At 40.3% G+C, this 19,746-nt stretch overlaps 2 protein-coding genes across 2 annotated transcripts in view; one reads left to right on the forward strand and one right to left on the reverse strand.

The window, feature by feature from the left end:
• The window catches only part of LOC121412101 (MAM and LDL-receptor class A domain-containing protein 2-like), a 95,752-nt gene extending 77,152 nt beyond the window's left edge, over positions 1 to 18,600 (reverse strand). The window contains exon 1 of the mRNA XM_041605010.1: positions 18,442 to 18,600. The gene's annotated coding sequence lies outside the window, so the exon portion shown is untranslated. The remainder of the gene's footprint in view (positions 1 to 18,441) is intronic.
• LOC121412102 (uncharacterized protein F54H12.2-like) lies at positions 4,793 to 5,383 on the forward strand. Its single transcript, XM_041605011.1, has one exon. The coding sequence runs from the start codon at positions 4,793 to 4,795 to the stop codon at positions 5,381 to 5,383; it is 591 nt and encodes a 196-aa protein (XP_041460945.1).
• Positions 18,601 to 19,746: the final 1,146 nt, after the last annotated feature.

Raw genomic sequence — 19,746 nt, forward strand, 5'->3', positions numbered from 1 at the left:
CGATAAGACGGGTACAATGGGCTGCGAAGAAACAAGGGAGTCGTAACGAGGACGGGTGTTTCTATGGTACAATGGAAACAATAGAAGGAGGAAGTGTTTGTCTTCGCAAGGGCCTGGGTCGGTGAAAGGATGAATGGGCGAGTGGATTTGATTGACTTTCGGGTCAAAGGACGCGTTGCAAGAATGGGTGCTCCGGTCGTCACGATGGAGAGATGAATGGGCGAGCGTATTTGATCGATGTACGGGTCAAAAAGACACATTGCAACATCGGATGACACCATGGCTGTTTTGTACAGAGGTCAAAAGGCATGTTTAAACTTGACAGGTTCAATGACGAGTGACCAGGTAGAAACACCCAGCATAAAAGACATAGACCTTGGACTGATATTATTCATTTACATTTTGAATTTCATCGACAACTACTACGCTTCTATGATCCATTATGAACTACACTGCAACAGCTTACGACATCGAGAGAATCGAACTGATGATCCTCTCCGAGTACATCACCTTGATGGAGATGTTGAGAGCGGTAGAGACTATGCCAAACTTCATCGAAGTGGACGGCGAATTAACCGACCAGGAGAGGGTGAAAGTGGAGAATGCCACCAGTCAGCTGGACATGGGGCTGATAGAACTGTTCTACATCCAAACAGCCTGAATCATGTGGCTGAAACCAGAGGCACTGAACTGTTTGAATTTTGTGGGATATCTAAAAATCAGCCTTCCAGAGATGACGGTCGCGGCGATGAAAGCCCGTCTTCGCAGCCTCCTACTCCGCATCAACGGGATGGGGTTGACTCTCCAAATTGTACACCGGGCATTCGGACGGGAGGAGCAGGCGAGACAACCCGAGGAAGCTGTATGAAGACGTCCAGACTCTGTGTAGAAAAAAGGGTCTTGTTGGCGATATTAAACAGACTGTCAACTAATGCTAATTATTACAAGATTGCAGCAGAATGCGAAGTCATTTTAAACGGGTCGGATTTTCAACGTTTGGAGGTGATTGACATAGCCAACCTGCAAGAAGCAGCGGACTTCATCATCTCACATAGCCTGCTGACGGACAGAGAAAATCTGCAGAGTTACAGACGTTGCCTGGTTGGTATCTGCTACCTGATGTTGCTGTTTCAACGTAGCCCTACTACAGAACTAACAGAAGAAAAAAGAGAGCAATTCATAAACATTTTCATTAACGAACTTCAACTTTATAATATTGACTGGTCAGATGCACGATATCCTTGTGTATCCAACATCATTTTGAAACTGTGTATACATTTCTTATGCTATATTGGTACTATTGATTTGAACCGGCTGCAATGAAAATAATATATATGTCTTAAACGTGGATCTGAAGAGGTGTAAATTTGAATCGATAATAAATTTCATGGTGTAATGTTAATTTTCAAATCTTTGAGCATTTTTATTTTCCGGTTGAATGTATTATGTGTTGATGATATAACCTGTGTCATGAAGGGTGTTTGTGTTGTTGATGCTATGTGGGTGTGTTGTATAATTATCATTTCTATATAACTCAAGAGCGTTGTCTTTGTGACGTTTTGGGGATGTGAATAATAGATATAATACATGTGCAATGAATGATTTATGCATTTGCGGTGTGTGTTTTGTAGGGGTAAGATGGGTCCTTTAGAGCAAGCGTTAAAGAGATATATTACGATCCCACCAATCCAGCCAGTTTTTGGGTGTGAAAAAGTTGTGGAAAGCGGTGAAAGAAAGAGGAGGGGTGGATGCTAGTTTGGAGAGAGTGAAGGAATGGTTAGCGCAACAAGATTCTTACACGCTGCATGCTCCTGCGAGAAAGTCCTTTAAAAGAAACGTGGTCAGAGTAAGGGGGTTGGATGAGATTTGGGTAGCAGATTTGGTTGATGTTCAAAACTTGAAAAAATTCAAAAGAAATTACCGTTATTTACTGACATGTATAGGGGTATTATCAAAATATGCCTGGGTGATCCCTCTTAAAAAACAAAACGGGGAAAGATATGGTCCGTGCATTTGATACAATTTTACGGGAGGGTCGTGTGCCAATCATGCTACACACGGACAAAGGCTCTGAATTTAAGAATAAAGAATTTCAACAATTTCTAAAAGCTAAGGACATCCATCATTATACGACAGAAAACGAGACAAAGGCCAGCATTTCGGAGAGATTTAATAGAACCCTCCGCACAAAGATGTGGCGATACTTCACTTTTAAAAACATGTTTAAATACATTAATATTTTGAAAGATCTGGTGGAAGGTTATAACAATACGGTACATTCGAGCATAAACATGAAACCCATTGAGGTCAATATCGAAAATCAGAAAACGGCTATGGATTATCTGTACCAAAGACGTCACAATAGAGGGTTCCATAAAAGACCCGCCTCTTTAAGTATCGGGTGGGTGACCAGGTTCGTATTAGTAAAACAAAGATGAGATTTGAAAAGGGATACGAGGCCAATTACTCACAAGAAGTGTTTACAATCAGTGGGCGGTTGAAAAGAAAAATACCCGTGTATAGGGTAAGCGATTATAACGGTCAAGAGAGCAAAGGAACGTTTTATGAACATGAACTTAAAAAGGTAGTGAAAAAGAAGGGTGATAAATATAACATAGAAAAAATACTTCAGACACGCAAGCGTGGAGGGAAAAAGGAATACTTGGTTCGATGGGAAGGATATGGAAAAGAATTCGATAGTTGGGTCCAGAATGTGACCAAACGTTAAATATTGTGTCAAGGGTGTCTTAAAACCATTTTAACAGTTGTTGCTTGCGAGAGGTGTGTGTGTTAAAATGGGCTCCCATTTTTATGTTACGTTACCGAGCAACAGCTCCATGTCGTATTATCCCAATAACAAGACCTGTCAGTACACAACTAAACTGCATGGTCCGATTTCTTTGAACGATGGGTTCGAAGTTGGGGTCGCGGAATTGCAATTTCAAAAATCCCGGAATAACATAAGCGAGAAAAACAACGTTATTACTGTTCATGACAATAATTCAGATTCAGATCGTGCACCAAAGGTAAGATCTATCATCTTACCTACAGGTTATTACAATTCTGGCGAAGAGTTAATCACCGTCATCAATGCGGTCATGGATCGGCAAACACGTTCCGCTATTGGTTTCTTTTACAAACACACAATGCGAAAGTGTTACGTACAAATTGGTGAGGGGAAGGCCGTGTTAATACCATGTAATTTAGCGATGATGATGGGTTTTGTAGGAGAATGTTATCTTACAGAATCAACTTTAAGCCCTCTTCCGATGGATGTTCACATGTATTTTCACACGTTTTACGTTTATTCGGATATTGTACAACACCAACACGTGGGAGATGCATCTGTACCTCTTTTGAGAACAGTTGCTGTCCTCACAAACAAAGATTCTGATAACATAGTTTGTGTTGGTACCTATAATTCCCCCCATTATGTTCCTTTAAAATTGTACCATTTTGAAACGATAGATATTATATTAACGAATTAATCTGGCGAAGTTGTACCATTTGAACGTGGGAAGGTCATCGTGAAGTTACATTTCAGAGAACGCTCTTCTTTTCTGAATTAGAATAACAAAATAAAATAACCAACAAGTTAGAATGGTTCGTCCTATTGCAATATTTCACCGTCAGATAGGGTCTGGTTTACCCGTCTTTAGAGGTGCACCCATGCAGAGAGGTCATGGTCTCGGTAGTTTGGTCAAAGGGTTGTTTCGCATGGCTACACCGCTTGTCAAAAAGGGGGCGTCTGCCCTGGGTAAAGAGGTCATGAATACCGGGCTGAATATCATGAACGACACCCTCACCGGTCAGAGTTTAAAAAGTGCTACGAAAAAACACGTATCTAGAGCTGGAAAACGATTGGCGTCTAAAACTCTCCATGGAATTAAAAATAACATGGGACGTCAGAAAGGGGGAGCAAAGAGTGATGACAAAAAAGGTTAAAATACAACGATGTGGGAAAAAACGTGCCATTCCCTCAAAAAACACCAAGTCGAAAAGCGCTCGATTGCAAGATATTTTTGATTAACACAACGTTAACACAAACACATTTACGATGGCGTTATTACATGAAAAAAGCGACCTCTGTTGTAAGACCGAATTGGACTTGTTTACAGTATCTTCTATACAAATGAGTATTGTAAATAGTCCATGGGTGGAGTATCACCCTGTCAGTAGTATCACCGATGAGGGCCCTATTGAATTCAACGTCGCCGGGACTTCGGAAGAATACGTGGACCTCTCCCAGACCATGCTCCAAGTCGTGGTGAAAGTGACAAACCGAGACAACACCAATTTAGCGGCTGAATCTCCAGTGGGTCCTGTCAACCTCTTCTTACCATCTCTCTTCAGTCAAGTGGATGTCATGCTAATCGAGAAACTGGTGTCCCAGCCTTCTAACACCTACCCTTACAGAGCATACATAGAAGCACTGATGCATTATGGTTTGGAAACGAAGGAGTCTCAACTTACACAACAACTCTTTTACAAAGATGAAGCGGGAAAAATGGACATTGTCAACCCGTATGTAGCGGACAGCAATGCTAATGCAGGACTGATAAAAAGAGCATCATTCATTCAACATAGCAAACTTCTCCCGCTACTGGGACCTGTCTACGCCGATCTTTTTTTTCAAGAATGATTGCTGGTACCAGGTGTGGACCTGAAACTCAAATTCAATAGAAGCAAGGATGCCTTTTCGCTCTTAACGACGGAGGGCAATGCAGGATGCAAGGTCAGGATTGATTCAGCTGCCCTCTACGTTCGGAGGGTAAAGACAAACCCGACGCTCATGGTTCAACATGCCAAGACAATGGAAAAGATAACAGCAAAATACCCTCTCAATAAAGTCGACGTGAAAGCATTTTCACTACCCGCCGGTAGCATGTCCATCAACAAAGACAACCTCTTCTTGGGACAATTACCCAACCGTATCATCGTTGGATTTGTGGACACCGATGCCTATAACGGTATCTATACAAAAAATCCATATAACTTCAAACATCTGAACCTCAACTTCATTTCCATCACGGTGGACAGTGAAACAGTGCCTATGCGACCTCTACGTCCAAACTTCAAAGAGGGAACGGGACAGAATTACATTCACGCTTACAATTCACTCTTTATGGGGACGAACAGGCTGTTTACAGACAAAGGACTGGATATCGATCGAGAAGAATACATAGGCGGGTATACCCTCTTTGCATTCGACCTTACGCCAGATCTTTCAGATGGATGTCACCTCAATCTTATCAGACAGGGAAATCTACGTCTAGAACTACAATTTGAAGCCCCCCTCCTGAACACCGTCAACTGTATCGTCTACTCGGAAGGCCAGGGACTCATACAAATAGACAAAGCCCGGAACATCATCTACGATTGAGAACAAACCGTTCCAGCTACCATGGATACCAAACAGATCAATGACGTTTTAAAGAACCACCCCTCACGAAAAATTATTTCAAAGGGTTTATGCAGCGGATCAGTTACCGACACGTGTCCAATGTGAAAGGGGGTGTTATGTCGTTAATACAGATCCTATGAATGAGCCAGGGACCCATTGGGTAGCTTTTAATTTTTCAAAGGGAAAGGGTGAATTTTTTGACACATTTGGAAGCGAGCCCTCATTTTATAGCCAAGAATTTGAAGAGTTTTTAGAAAAAAATACAGTGTCTTGGAATTATAATAAGCAGAGGCTCCAGGGAACTTTATCTTCGGTATGTGGACAATATTATTTACTTAACGAAACGGAGGGCTTATTATGTCTAGGCTGCTAACTGTTTTTGGAAAAGACTATGATAGAAATGATAAAAAGGTTAATGAATGGTTTAATCGTCGTTATGGTACAACTCTTTCAGTAACAGACCCAACATTTGCCCTAATTCAAATAGCACGTTCTTTTGAAAACTTGTAATCTCTCTCTCTCTCTCTTTATCTCTTCTTATCGTAATGGGTCTTTTATTATTATCATTTTATTTTATTTAATGTCATATTATCCTTTCCATTACATGTTCATCATACATATGTCTTCCCATTTTCTTTCTGTCCCCCCCTCTTTCTTTCTCTGTCGCTTTCACGCCCCACTCATCCACTACCTCTCCCTCTTTTTCTTTCTCCCTCACACTGTCTTTTTTTTCTCACAACACTACATTAAAATCTCTTTCATTCGTTTTATTCATGAAGCTAGACCGCAAGTAAAAAACATGTTTACTCATTTGTTTTGTATGTAACTTTTGTTTGTATAATATTGTGATAATAAAATTTCATTCATGATAAAATATTTTGCAAACGTGTGTTGTTTTGGTGGTGCTGTGTTAACATAGGTAATACATATACAAATAGTTTCAAAATGATAACAATAATTATGATAATAATAGTGATTAATAACAATAATAATAATTTGTATGTAAACAACAGGTATGATATAAACTAATCCCATGACGCCCATATGTTAAAATGACAAACCAAACATATTTGAATGTAAGTGATTAAACAGCTTTACATGAAAAAAAAATCTACCTTTACAAAATAAATCGTATGTTTCATATATCATCGGTCTTTATCTAATAATTTGTAAATATGAAATAATAAGAGTAAAAGTGCATGATAGTGACTAACACGTACGATACAAAAATAAAAAACAAAACAAAACGACCAAACGATGAAATGACGAATTGACCATATTCGACCGTGAGTAATTAAACATTCGTTGTAAGATAAAATTTAATTCTACAGTAGAAATCATACGTTTTATCAACCGTTGAAAGAATATGTCTCAACCTTCTTCTAATATTATGCATATATTAAAAAAAAGTATGATAGTAATAACACGTACGATACAAAACTAAATACCAAATCGACCAAACGATGAAATGACGATTTGACCAAATTCGACCAAGATTAATTAAACAACGATATACAAAAAACTATAACTCTAGAAAACAAAATGCCAAATACCCAACTGAAATAATAACAGTTCGGACACGTCGAGATTTTGCTAGAAGATAAGGTAGTTTTGGGGGTGGATAATGAGGGAGGTACATGATCTATCCCGGTGGGTGCACCGACACCACGCTTTAACCGTTGGAGTTCTTGACGTCGTGCAGAATTAGAAACAAAAGTCTCTGGTACACTTAAGGTCGCCAATGTCTTTAGAAATTCATGACTGCCGGTCGGAACGAACCCTTTACGTTCTCGAAAGATGTCGAACACCAGATCACACATGTTGCTTCCGACGATGGGTTGGTTGTTGACGACCAGCTCACCGTCACCCGTCCAGCTTACATTGTCGTGCTGTTTCATCTTTTGTAGCAGCTGCGAAACTCTCTTTTCAAAATGTTTTGGTACGTGGTGGAGAATGTCACGCTCGATGGGATCGCCTTCTTTTGTTGATAGAGCCCCCGTTCTGTTCTCGTCGTCCTCGGTGGAAATGTTATTCAGGAGTTCAACGGATAACGGTCTATTTAAAGACTCGTTGGCTTTAAGAAATTGTTGAAGGTATTGAGAAATATAGCTTTGCCTTTTCATATTCCCCCAAGTCTGTACGGTCCAGTACCTCGCGAATCTGCTGATCCAAATTGGTGACCTGTTGTTCTACAGAAGAAGGGGTTTGACATTTGAGTGTCTGGAGGACCGTTTGAGGCACAAGGATCATTTTGCGGGCGTGTTCCATAACGATGATGAAGTCAGAGTCATTTGGGGGCAAAAAGGTTTGCAATACCCCCAATCACATGGGGGATGATTCTTGTCAAAAGTCCGATGAAACCCCCCGCTGGTTCAGGATGCGTTTTCTCTCTCGGAGCGAAGTACGTCGATCGGCTACTTTTCGAAGTTTCAGTTTGTGTTTTTTCAGTGTCTTTTTAAGAGAGTTTGGAATGGTGACGTTGCCGCGAAGCACATTCAGCACACATTCGCAGATGGCATCGACAAAGTTCTTATCGGCTGTCTTGAGAAGGAGTTGTCGTTGTTGCGGTGAGCAGTGTGCCAGTGTCTTGAGCAAGACTGCGTGGTTCTTGATGCGATGAGACATTTTAAAGAAATAAAGTTCAAGGAACGTGGGATTCGAATTTATACTTTAGGAACGTACACAGTGTGGTTTTCACCGGGAAATATATTGGTTCTTAATCTATACTCTTCAGGCGTTTGAGGCTTCAGGTCTACAAACAAATAACCGTATTTATCATGAATGGCATCATTATAGGCATCTTGGAAAAATTTGATCTTGCTGGGATACATCTGTTTTGCCAAACAGTTAACTTGAAGTTTATCCCGACAATTTTTAAACAATGCATAGTACTGTGTAATTGGAGAAATTGTCCGGGATTGTTTACCACGGTGAAACAAATTCTGTGTGATGTAAATCACACTCACGTTTCTATGATGGCATCCTTTTGTGAAGAGAGCCGCCACCCGTTTATCATCTCCCGCAACATCCATTAAATCGTCAATGATAAATAATGTGGGTCGAGAAGGATCCGTCAACTCATTAAAATCCAATGGCAGATTTTCATAAAATTCAATATTAGGTATTGTTGCAGACATTTCAGTATAACTTGATATTCTCCATAAAACCAAACAATTTTATGAGGTGTCGGAACGATCATATCCGCCATATTTCTCAATATCTTTTTAACAAATTCTGTTTTTCCCGAAAAAGAAGGACCCACAACCATCATCGAAAAACTATGTTTAAGACGAACATCCATCATGAACATAAAATAGAATGAAAATGAAACAATGGCACAAACAAATAGAGGTGAACGTAATCTTTCTGAGACGTGCGCAGTTCTTGTTACATTGAAATAGTAGATGAAGAAAATGAAGATAATAACCAGGAACAGAAAAGTACACCAACACAGCTATCCCACCGAAGACACACTAACACTGTCTTCAATATCCGATGTGTTTGAATACTCTGTCATACCTGTGTCAATGATTTTGTTATGATCTCGTAATAATAGAAATTCAAGATAAAAAGACAGGAAGAAAATAAAAATCAAAAGTGCCAAAACGATGACATTTCGACCCTCTTTTGGGTTGTTTACAGCTCTTTGCAAAATTGAAGACATGTACGCAATATGTCGACGATCCATATTATAAAAAGTAATGGCTAAATAATGTCTATTTATAAAGGTAAAATGTATTAGCTCCTACATCCACGGTGTGGTGATACTAAATGAAACCCAACGGTGGTTCGGTGTAATTTATATATCGGGGATATCAATGTGTCCGTATGGGAGAGTGCTATTATCTTGAAGACGGACTCGTTTGGTAAACACTACCTTATACTTTTTTCTCTGTCTTCAGTGTGTATTGTTTTAGTCTTTATGTCCCTTACTATTTTGGATTCTTTGATTGTTTTGACGCTACCTGGCTCTCCGTGAATAAGCTCTTTCATGCTGTTATGATTGATGACGAGAGAGTTGGATACATTCAAGGTGAACCCCCGTACTTTACACACCTTTGTACCCTTATTTGTAGCGTAGCTGTAATTTTTTGGTCCACCGCACAACCACGTGACAATGTGTTCACCTTCTGAAAGTTCGTCCGTTAAATCAACCAGATAATCCCCGGTAGGGGGGTCTAGGTGTTCTATGGACGGATTAGTGATGAACACAACGCTGTCCGTGTCGTAATACAACACTCTATCTTCAAGCTGTTCCAGCACCGAATATAATTTTAAACGGGCCATGGCTGTAGTAAGAGGCAATGATGATATTTGTGTTAACATTGTGGTCAACAAAATTACTGGCCTGTTTGTAATGGACCTCAACCATATCCTCATTCAAAACAAGGAGATCCACGACTTCTTTAGATTGGTCGTTGAAGAAATCGAGGATCTCGGCACTGGTCTTGACAAATTTGGTTTGGCGTAAATTCGGTCTCTCTGAGAATTTTCCCCACAGAACATTTATGATAGATTTTGAAATAGCTCTCAGTCCAGGATTTTTTTCGATTTTATTCTTATCTAATGTTATTCCTTCGTGTGATTGGTATCGCTGAATGTATGCTTCCCGATCTGTTTCTGTTTGTACATGTGTTGGGTACCCAGATGACTCCTGTTTGATTTTCATAAAAGCATCGATGTCTGGTGCAAACAACCCACCGGATCTTGTTTTGGGGTCATATACCGTGGAGTTGTCAAAGTGCCACACCTCGATCATGCTGGAAATGATGTAGCCCTTTTTGACAGCTTTCTTAATTTCTTCCAACACCCACGTTCCCGTCAAGGCACGTTCCTCCGTGTTATGCGCGCAAACACCTTGATTTAAACTATCAGCGCACTTACTACATAGAGGAAACGTCAGTTTTCCCCCAGAACGGTACGGTAAAACGGGGTGAAACAAACGTCTCGGAGGAATGACGGTACACTTGACAAGTCCAAATATACTATCAAGCAGGGAAAATCAGAATGGATGATTCGTGGATGGCCAAGCGGGTACCTTTCGAATTTGTTGATAAACGGATAGAGACTGGTAAAATCGAATTTTCTCATCCCCCTTGACCTCTCTACAAAGAACGCCCACCCGTCCTACCCCCAAAAAACAAAGTTCTTTGAATGCTCGTTGAAGCGTAGCTATGTTGTGAAAAACATCCGGGTCCTCACGGATTATCTCCCACTCATGCTCCCAAATGTAAAATACCGTGTATCCCGCTTTCTCCAAAAGTTCCAGACGTTGTATTGTCTGTTTGTACAGAGAACCCATGGTGGTATTAAGTTTCTTATTCTCTACCTCTGGTTTATAGCATTGTTTGCAACCGTGGTAGAAGCAACCAAAAACTCCCAAACATATTTTTTCCCATCTACTTCCGCATAACCATCCACGAACCGTCCATTCGCTTTTCACTCCCCACCGTTAAAGGCATGGCGTGTATTGAGACCAGTCTGTAAAGACTCCAAGTGTAACCACTCACCAGCGCTGATTGATTCTTCCCTTCTGTGTATCCATCCTGGGGGATTAGGGCAATTGAGTCCGGTTTTAGATAATTGGTCCTGAAAAGAAGATTGCACGCGCTGGGTAGTGTGAGCGACCGAAAGAAAGGATCAATACCCGAAGGGTTTGTTTTTGTGACACTTACTGATTTAAAGTGATGTCTAAAGAGTTTACAACTCTGATGTAAGATGTCAACATCACTCTTACAGTAGGCGGCCAATTCTTCTTTGAAACGAAAAACATAATTGTTCTGAATGAGATTGTCGTACTAGATGTCAAACTCCTTTTGCGCTAGTTTCATCATATTATCATAACCATAATACTTCTTGGGAGGTAAGGGTCCAACGTAATCCTGGTTTGCAGGTTTATTGAAAAAGTGGGAAAAGTGACCCTTTTTCATTTCTTTCAGACCGAACGTTTTGGGGAGTTTTGAGAGGGGCATTTGCAAAAAAGTCCAAAGAGTCTTTTATCGTGATGTCGGGTTGTTTTGTTTGTATGCTGATTATCTTTGCGCCATTGAGGATGACATCTGGTTCAATACCCTTTTCTATTAGTTTGTTGAGTAGGAAATATGAATCGTATGCCTTTGCATTGTGCGCAAAGGCTACGGTGTTATGATTGTCTAAAGAAAAAAGCCAAGTTGAAAAATTATCCTAGGTGTCAACTTCTTCAAATGTAATGCTCCGTTCATCGGGCTTTCCACAGCATGGACAATATTCCCCAGGACCAATTAGCCCATCCATACACCCTACACACTCCCACGTCACGTGTACGAAATTGGGGAGGTGTGCACCAGTGTCCTGTGAACATTCAAAATCAAAGAACAAGTACTTGGTGTAATTTTTTTTTCTCGCGCTTATGCGTATGCTGCAAATCTGAAGGTGCTTGACACCGATCGTTGGTGTTGGTGTTCTCTTTCCCTTTGGAATGAGGGCTTTCTTTTGGCACCTTCATATAGCATTCATGGTATCTACCATCTACGGTCACCTTACAGACACTACACCATGTTTTCGAACAGTCATGTTGTTCAACTGACACAATTTCAGTATCAAACACTTTCTCGCATCGCACGCATTTGCGATTTCTTTGGCACGCTGTCTTGTCATTGAACAGAGTCACGCTATGCAACTGGAAACAGCGCTCTGTCAAAAAGGTTACATTACACGCAGTACATGTAATTGTTTTGTTTTTCTTTTACTAAAAAGTTGGCCGATCACAGTCCGTAGAAAAACAGTCATGGCATATACGACAACAGACATAAAATCTCGGATCCCCGGGCTCGGATCATTGAATTTCTCTTGACAAGTCCTGCAGACAAATTTGGCGCAAAGAAAAGCTTCAATATTGGTGATCACGTCGTAATGTCTGTTGTCATGGAGATACAGAAACAAGGTCTCAGCTGCAGGCTGACCAGCGTATATCATGGTTTCTGTGTTACGACTTCTATATACCATGAGTCTGTAATTAGTAAGCAACACACGTTGAAACGCATCGTACTGTCATCGGTCAACCACGCCCACGGGTACCCCAGCCAGTTGATGCAATTTTCGCGCTTTAAGCAGCAATTGTTTGTTGGTTCCCTGTCTTTACGAGACCACGATTTGTAAAGCGCATTGTTTTGCTTTTGTAGCTTTGCAATTACCAATGCTTTTTCAAAGCACATCTCATCTTCTCCCACAGGCACAGAGACGATGGATTTTTTTCTCAAGGCGGCAACACCTGCCGGAACGCCGGTGTATTTCTTGGGCCTACCACCTCCAGCTGGGTTTACCACGTGATGAAATCGAATGGTAAAGCCAGGGTTGAGAAAAAAAATCCTGACTGCTATTTAAGAACCTGCCAAATGCGCTCCAAAATGGCGTCAATGTCAAAATCGCGCGGTTTAGACCACGGTGTGGAGATGGGGACGTTGAGTTGGTCTGAAACCAAAACCAACCTTACGTTATCCCTCTCCGCCGTGTTGTCAAGTATGAGTTTTTGAAGCTCGTCGAAGCAAGTTCGGAGGTATGACATCATGGCAGACATGGTCGTGATATGATCTGTGTCCGCTTTGAGGTCATACCATACCTCCCTTACTCCGAATCGCTTCGACATGCGCTGGTCAATAAAGACCCATTTGGGTGTGGATACAAGTGGGGTGTCAGAAAATGTCGAAAAGGGCATACTGTCTTCATCCTCAGACAGACGGTCAGATTCTTTTTCAGACATTTTACTTTTTTTCTTACCCTTCCCCCCTTTTTGACCACCACCCCCCGTTTTTCTTTTCAAGGGCTTGTTTTTTCAGGCGTTTTCACAAACTCATCTCCCGAATCGTCGGCAGAGCTAAAACAATTGACCCGTGGTGGTGGTACAGCTTGGGGATCAGTGGCATAGCTGGTATGGGGAGCAGCACTGTTGTTTGATTTATCGCCGCGCACGTCTCTATTAGAATTACGTTCACCTACCTGATTGTCTGCCGTGTTCCTCTCTTTCACACCCTGTACTGCGTTGATTGTTGTGTCCACCGTCTTTTCCGCTTGAGAATTCGTGAAATTGTAAAAGGTATCTAAAAGATGTTTCAATTGTTGCCGAAAACGGGAGGTTCGTTGGGAAGGTGGCGAGCTCTCTTGCGATGCCATGACTCTAAATCAAACTAACAAACAGATGCCAAGGGTCTGTACGTGGTAACGGTATGGTTATGATTTGTCGTAAAATGATCAATCCCCCATATTTTCTACCGTCTTTAAAAATTCCTCATGCGTATGCTGTCACTCAATGAACTTGGTTTCGTTTTCATTGGTCAAGATAGTTCTGACGTGTATTGTCCGACAAAAAGGGTGGGTGTATCTCTTCCCCGGACGTGTGCGCTCTTGCATGAGCCCTCTCTGTAGAATGACAAGTTCTAAATGTGGATATGATGGATTTTTTTTTGTTCTCGGTGTCCATTGTTTTTTTTTTGTTCTTCAACAAAGTCCATCAATCTTGGCTTGGTGCTGTAAAATTTCTGCCAATCAACATCGGTTAGGACCATTCCACTGTCACTCATATCGTAATGTCCAGTATCCAATGAAAATGGTGCCAAACGTATTGACGTACGGTTGTACGCCTGAAATACAATTCCTCGCACCTGAAAATGACCCCCTTTTACAGTTGACATGTCATACACGTTCCGGCAAAATGGGATTTTAGAAAAAAACACAGACCGAGTTATTCATATCATGGTTTATATGTTCCATTTTGTATTTCAAAAATTCCTCAAATTCAGCCTGCTCTATGATGATAGAATGCCCTTGTAAGGTGACCATTCCATCTTCTTTATCAAATTGACGAAAATGGGCAAATAAAAACCCTTGGTACACCATCAGGCTGAAAACCTTCATATGTTGATTGTTTTCGCAAAGCGTTTGGTGGTAGAGTTCTTGCGGGGTATTGTTGCGATAAAAATGCTTCTCATCGAGGCCTTTTCCAACCTTGATGATTTTTGTTTGCTCCGATTCCATGTTTGTTTTATCAACAATGTTTCGTCTACGGACACCAAATCACGACTGAGTAAAACTTTTAACATTTAAAAAATTGATATGTTTGAGACCCACGCATCATAAGGCAGGATTAAAAAGACTCCTTTACCCATTCATCGTTATTCCTGACCAGTTCTTCGCAAAAAGATTAACCACCCTGATCTTAATACGGTTTCACAATGACCGTCATTAAGAACTCTTTTCATCAAACTAAACAAAAAAGTACCTGCCTTCGAAGAAGTCTATCAAACCCAAAAATAATGTCTGGCAACATGTCATTCAGTGAACATGAAATACAATAGAAATTACCTTTGTACCCCATATTCCCACTTGCAACATGTCTTTTATTCTATTTTTTAACTTTCATGATTGACACATGTAGATCACAAACAGTACCCCATTTTTTACAAATAATTTTTAGTTTTAAAAATCCTCATAAATACACTCCACCTCTGTTTATATTTAATTTACTCATATGATCTAATTCAACTTTCATTAAAATCTCACATTTATTATTTGATTTTTTATTCTAAATATCAAAAGCTTTTATTGTTTAGGTGTTTTCTTTTATTTCTTTTTTTTAACCCAATTTTCTTCTTTTGTTTATTGATTTTATTTCATAAACTATTCGTTAGTAATATCATTTAAACTTTTATTTCATATTATATACTTATCTTTATTTATTTTTCAGTTATATTATTTGTTTGTTTTAACCTACTCTTTTGTCCCACATATTCATTACAAACTTAACTTCATCGCTCAAACATGTTTTCACACCGTTTTTAACAACCACTCTATTCCTTTCTTTTCTCATCAAAATTCTTCAATTCATTTACCACACATTTACAACACAAAATTTACTTTGTTTATCACAATTTTCTCAGACACTCTTAATCTTTTTCCCCCACTTAATTTCTATATCTTCTATCTCTCCTACATACATCAACACATACTTTACACGTTGTCAACACATACGCTCATTCATACACGCATAACCCGTTGGAGATTGGGTAATTTTGCTATGGAACATGTGTCCATATATACTCCAAACACGTGATTGGGGCTTATAGTCTCCAACAGGTTAACTTTTTTTTATGTAGGGTACTCACACAAGGTACATTGACGAATCGTACACAATATGTACAAGATCAGGTAAAAAAACTTATTTTAAAAATGCCACATTCAAATTTGTTGTGATCTGGTTCTTCTTATTTAAACAGTGTTTGTTATAGTTCAATTTTTCTCTGCTCTTCAGACCCGTCCGTTCTGTTCCTCTCCAACCAGTTCTGTTCCTCTCCGACCAGTCCTGATCTGCTCCCTCTGTCCCGTTTTCTCTCTCCAACCCGCTACAGTCTCCAGCCCAATCTGCTCCGGTCTCCGTCTCTCCTACATGTTTTTGCCCTTGTATATAGCAGCGTTGATCTGCTTCAACGACATCTGGATTTTTTTGAAGTCCATCTCCGTCAAGGTGATGCCTTTTTTGGTCGGCAGTGTTTAGCCTCCAAGCAGATAGAATTCTCTGATGTCCACATACACGCGGCCACCAAACTTTCGTACAGGCCACCAAACTTTCGTACAGTCACATTTTTGGGTTTTATACCCTGGCATATGTTTATCTGGGCGATGTTAGCACCGGTCGGTGGTGTTGGTGGTGTTTTTACCGTTTTCGATGTCGCTGGATTTCCACCCGATTCCCTCCTCGCCTCCTCCACGAACTCATTGATAGCTTGTTGTGGTGGTGCCTCCGTCTTCCCTTTGAAGGCAAATCTTGCCTTTTTTGCGTATGGGCCGCCGTCTCTTCCATCGGCTGTGTGTCTGGGATGACTACGATCTCTTCCTGTTTTTCCTGGTACATGGTGATATTTACGTAAGTGATGCTGGCGTGGTGTACAAGATGAAATTCTAGGCGTGAATAAAATATATCAGTCCAAGGTCGCTGCTTTTATGCTGGGTGTTACTTCCTGGTCACTCGTCATTGAACCTGTCACGTTAAAACATGCCTTTTGACCTCTGTTCAAAACAGCCATGGTGTCATCCGATGTTGCAATGCATGACGAAAATCTTGCGTTTAAGAGCAGTATACCCCAAGTTTCCCTTATCATCAAATCTCTTCTCAAAACCCTATTGCCCTCAAGCATGAAATTTAAGTATAGAAACACCTGTTTCTTGACCTCGGTCCGAAGATAATACACCCCAGCATCAACGGTCACAGAAACTAGATGGGATGCATCGCGGTCCTTGCATGCTAAGCATACCGTAATTTTTATTCCGCATACTTTCCTTATTTCGAGGTCGATTTTCTTCGTTCGAAATTGAAAATGGACTAGTATTGGATGTCTGAATGTAATATGCCTTTGAAAACGTGATTAATATCGAATACAATAATTTCATTCTGAAGATCCTTCTACAGGCAGACAAGTCTTACGTAATAGCACAGCTGTTGTTTATCATTTCGTCCTTGGCTCAACGCTCGTTTAGCTGGCCCGTGGTGGTGAAATCGAGACAAGGGGATTACCTGGCCAAGATGGGTTTATCGGGGTTGGAAAAGTTGTTTGAGATTTCCCAAACGCAAAACGGGGTATGCGACCGCAGTTTGCAGTCCGAAGTGAGGTCGAGAATCAAACGGGAAATTTTCGTAATGTGTCTTTTTGACCCGTACGTCGATCAAATCCACTCGCCCATTCATCTCTCCATCGTGACGACCGGAGCACCCATTCTTGCAACGCGTCCTTTGACCCGAAAGTCGATTAAATCCACTCGCCCATTCATCCTTTCACCGACCCAGGCCCTTGCGAAGACAAACACTTCCTCCTTCTATTGTTTCCATTGTACCATAGAAACACCCGTCCTCGTTACGACTCCCTTGTTTCTTCGCATCCCATTGTACCCGTCTTATCGGGTTTGACAACCACGGGCCTGTCAATCTTGTCTCTCCCCTGAAATCTCGACCTGGCACTCTAATCAATATTTTTCAAAATCCTGCTTTCGTCGTTCTTGATCCCCGTGCCCCCCTTCGTTTCCATCGTCGTACGGTGTCATAATTACTAATCCATATTTCATGTTTTCATGTTCCCTGGTTGTCGCGTCCACGGTGACGTCATCCATCTTGCATGTTTGCATATTTCTTATGATTCTATTATTTACCAATGTCATATTTCATAGTTGCTCATACTTCGTCTTTTCATGTTTCTCCGTCAGGGTGTCGTCATCCCTCATTCCATATCTTCATACTTTCTATTGTTTTATGATGTCATATTTCATATTTCCATCATTCAAATTTCCATATTTCATATATTTCTCCACAGTGTCGTCATCCATATTTTCATATTTCCATAATTCATATTCCTATTGTTTTAGGTCATAATCCATATTTACATATTTCATATCTTTCTCCACTGTGTCGTCATCCATATTTCCATGTTTCCATAATTCATATTTCTATTGTTTTAAGTCATAATCCATATTTTCATATTTCATATTTCCATATTTCATTGTTCTCGTTGACGTCATCCATATTTCCATATTTCCATAGTTCATATTTCTATTGTTTCTGATATCATATTTCATATTTCCATAATTCATATTTCTATGATCCATACTTCATATTTATCTATTTCATATTTCTATAAGAGGATTAATATTTTATGCTATTGTTTAGAACAATAGGATCATATCATAAATTATATTTCTATTGTTTAGAACAATAGGGATTAGTTACGACGTTATAGGTACAACTATACTACTAGGGTGACTGGGACAATGATAATAATTATAATCAAGATTATAATAATCACAAGGAATATGAAGATGGTATGATGATGACGATAACGGTGATGAGGAAGATGATAAGGACAATAATGGTGAAGATGGTATATAATGATGATGATGAAGAGGAGAGGGGGAGATTATAAGAATGATGATGACAGTAATGAATAATGATAAATGTTGATGATGGAGGAGATATCAGTATGTTCAAGTTGATGACAACAATGAATTTGGTGATCACTTACGAATCACAGGCAAAGTTGTCGGTCCTCCTCCATCATCACAGGATCTGGTATGTACATCAATATCATCTATAGCAATATCTCCCTTTGCATTTTTGCTCCCTGAAGCTCTAAACACAATCTGTGGTGAAAAAAAAACATTAACTTATTGCCATTAAAATAGTAAAATGAGTCAGAAACCTGGATAAAACAAATATTTTCAATTCTAAACTTGTTGTATTCCTTTTTTCTTAATAGGTAGGCCCCTGGAAGCTATATGTTTACTGAGATGTCAATCATGTCATGTGGAACTATCAAGGTTAAGGATGTGATTGTTTTGGCATTGAGACATTTGCTCTTTAAACAACTGCTCCTCCTATTTATCTAAAGATCAGATAGGGAGGTGGGAATTATTTTTTTTTATTCAGAATGATATGATGATTAGGATTAACATGAAGGTCTAAGGCTCTGATCACATACTTTATCAGAAGTCACTACGCACTTGGCAATGATGCTGCATAATTACCCTCATTTTAGGACAGCAGCTGGCACAAGGTACTGCATTTCAATGAATAAATTCTTACCAGCTCACATTTGCCTCACCTGGGTTGGGAGCAGCACAATGTGGATGAATATTTGTACTGACTAAAAACAAATATGCCCCTTGCTCTTCTCCCCCTCTCACATTTTCGTTCCTCGACCCCTCTTCCTCTCCTCTCCTCTCTGCCTTATACACCTATCAATTGTAAGAAGCACCCCTCGACCCCCAGGAATGGTGCGTCATGGGTGGGTCATTTACCAACAAATTGGTGACTCAGGGTACCGTCATGGAAGCATTTGGTCAGTCATAGCATGGAGAATAGGGTGCGTCATAGTCAGTCATTTTACCGGGACGCGTCATAAAGCCTCAGCATGGTACGAACGGGTCTGTCCGCGCACTTTACTCAAGTCATCGGGCGTTTATGTTTAAACCCAAACATGCTAACTCCTTGGATTAAAATCTTGCCTTGAATTTTCTGTCACCTTGCATCATAAGAAGTTATTTCGCTTTTCTTTAGATCCATTTTCATATATCCAGCCCGCGCGCCCACACGATGGCTCAAGATGAAAAACAAGTTTTTCTTGCAGAGCGCGTCTCGTACGTCGTTCCTCACAGATCAAAACTAATTCTCATGGAATTCTCCTGGGGGGTGTTCTTTGCTAATGATGTCTTTCGTGTCGCGGATTTATGATGCGCCGTAGGACATTGTTTTTTTTTTAATGCCTGCCAACATATTTTATTCATTTGTTGGTGAACAAAAACGGTTGCTTAATAATAGTTCATGATTA

This window comes from Lytechinus variegatus, chromosome 3 (assembly GCF_018143015.1).
Source record: "Lytechinus variegatus isolate NC3 chromosome 3, Lvar_3.0, whole genome shotgun sequence".
In the NCBI taxonomy this organism is placed as follows: domain Eukaryota; kingdom Metazoa; phylum Echinodermata; class Echinoidea; order Temnopleuroida; family Toxopneustidae; genus Lytechinus; species Lytechinus variegatus.

Coding starts and splice junctions, on each gene's coding strand:
- LOC121412102 (XM_041605011.1), top strand. CDS start 4,793: ATGGTTCAACATGCCAAGACAATGGAAAAGATAACAGCAAAATACCCT.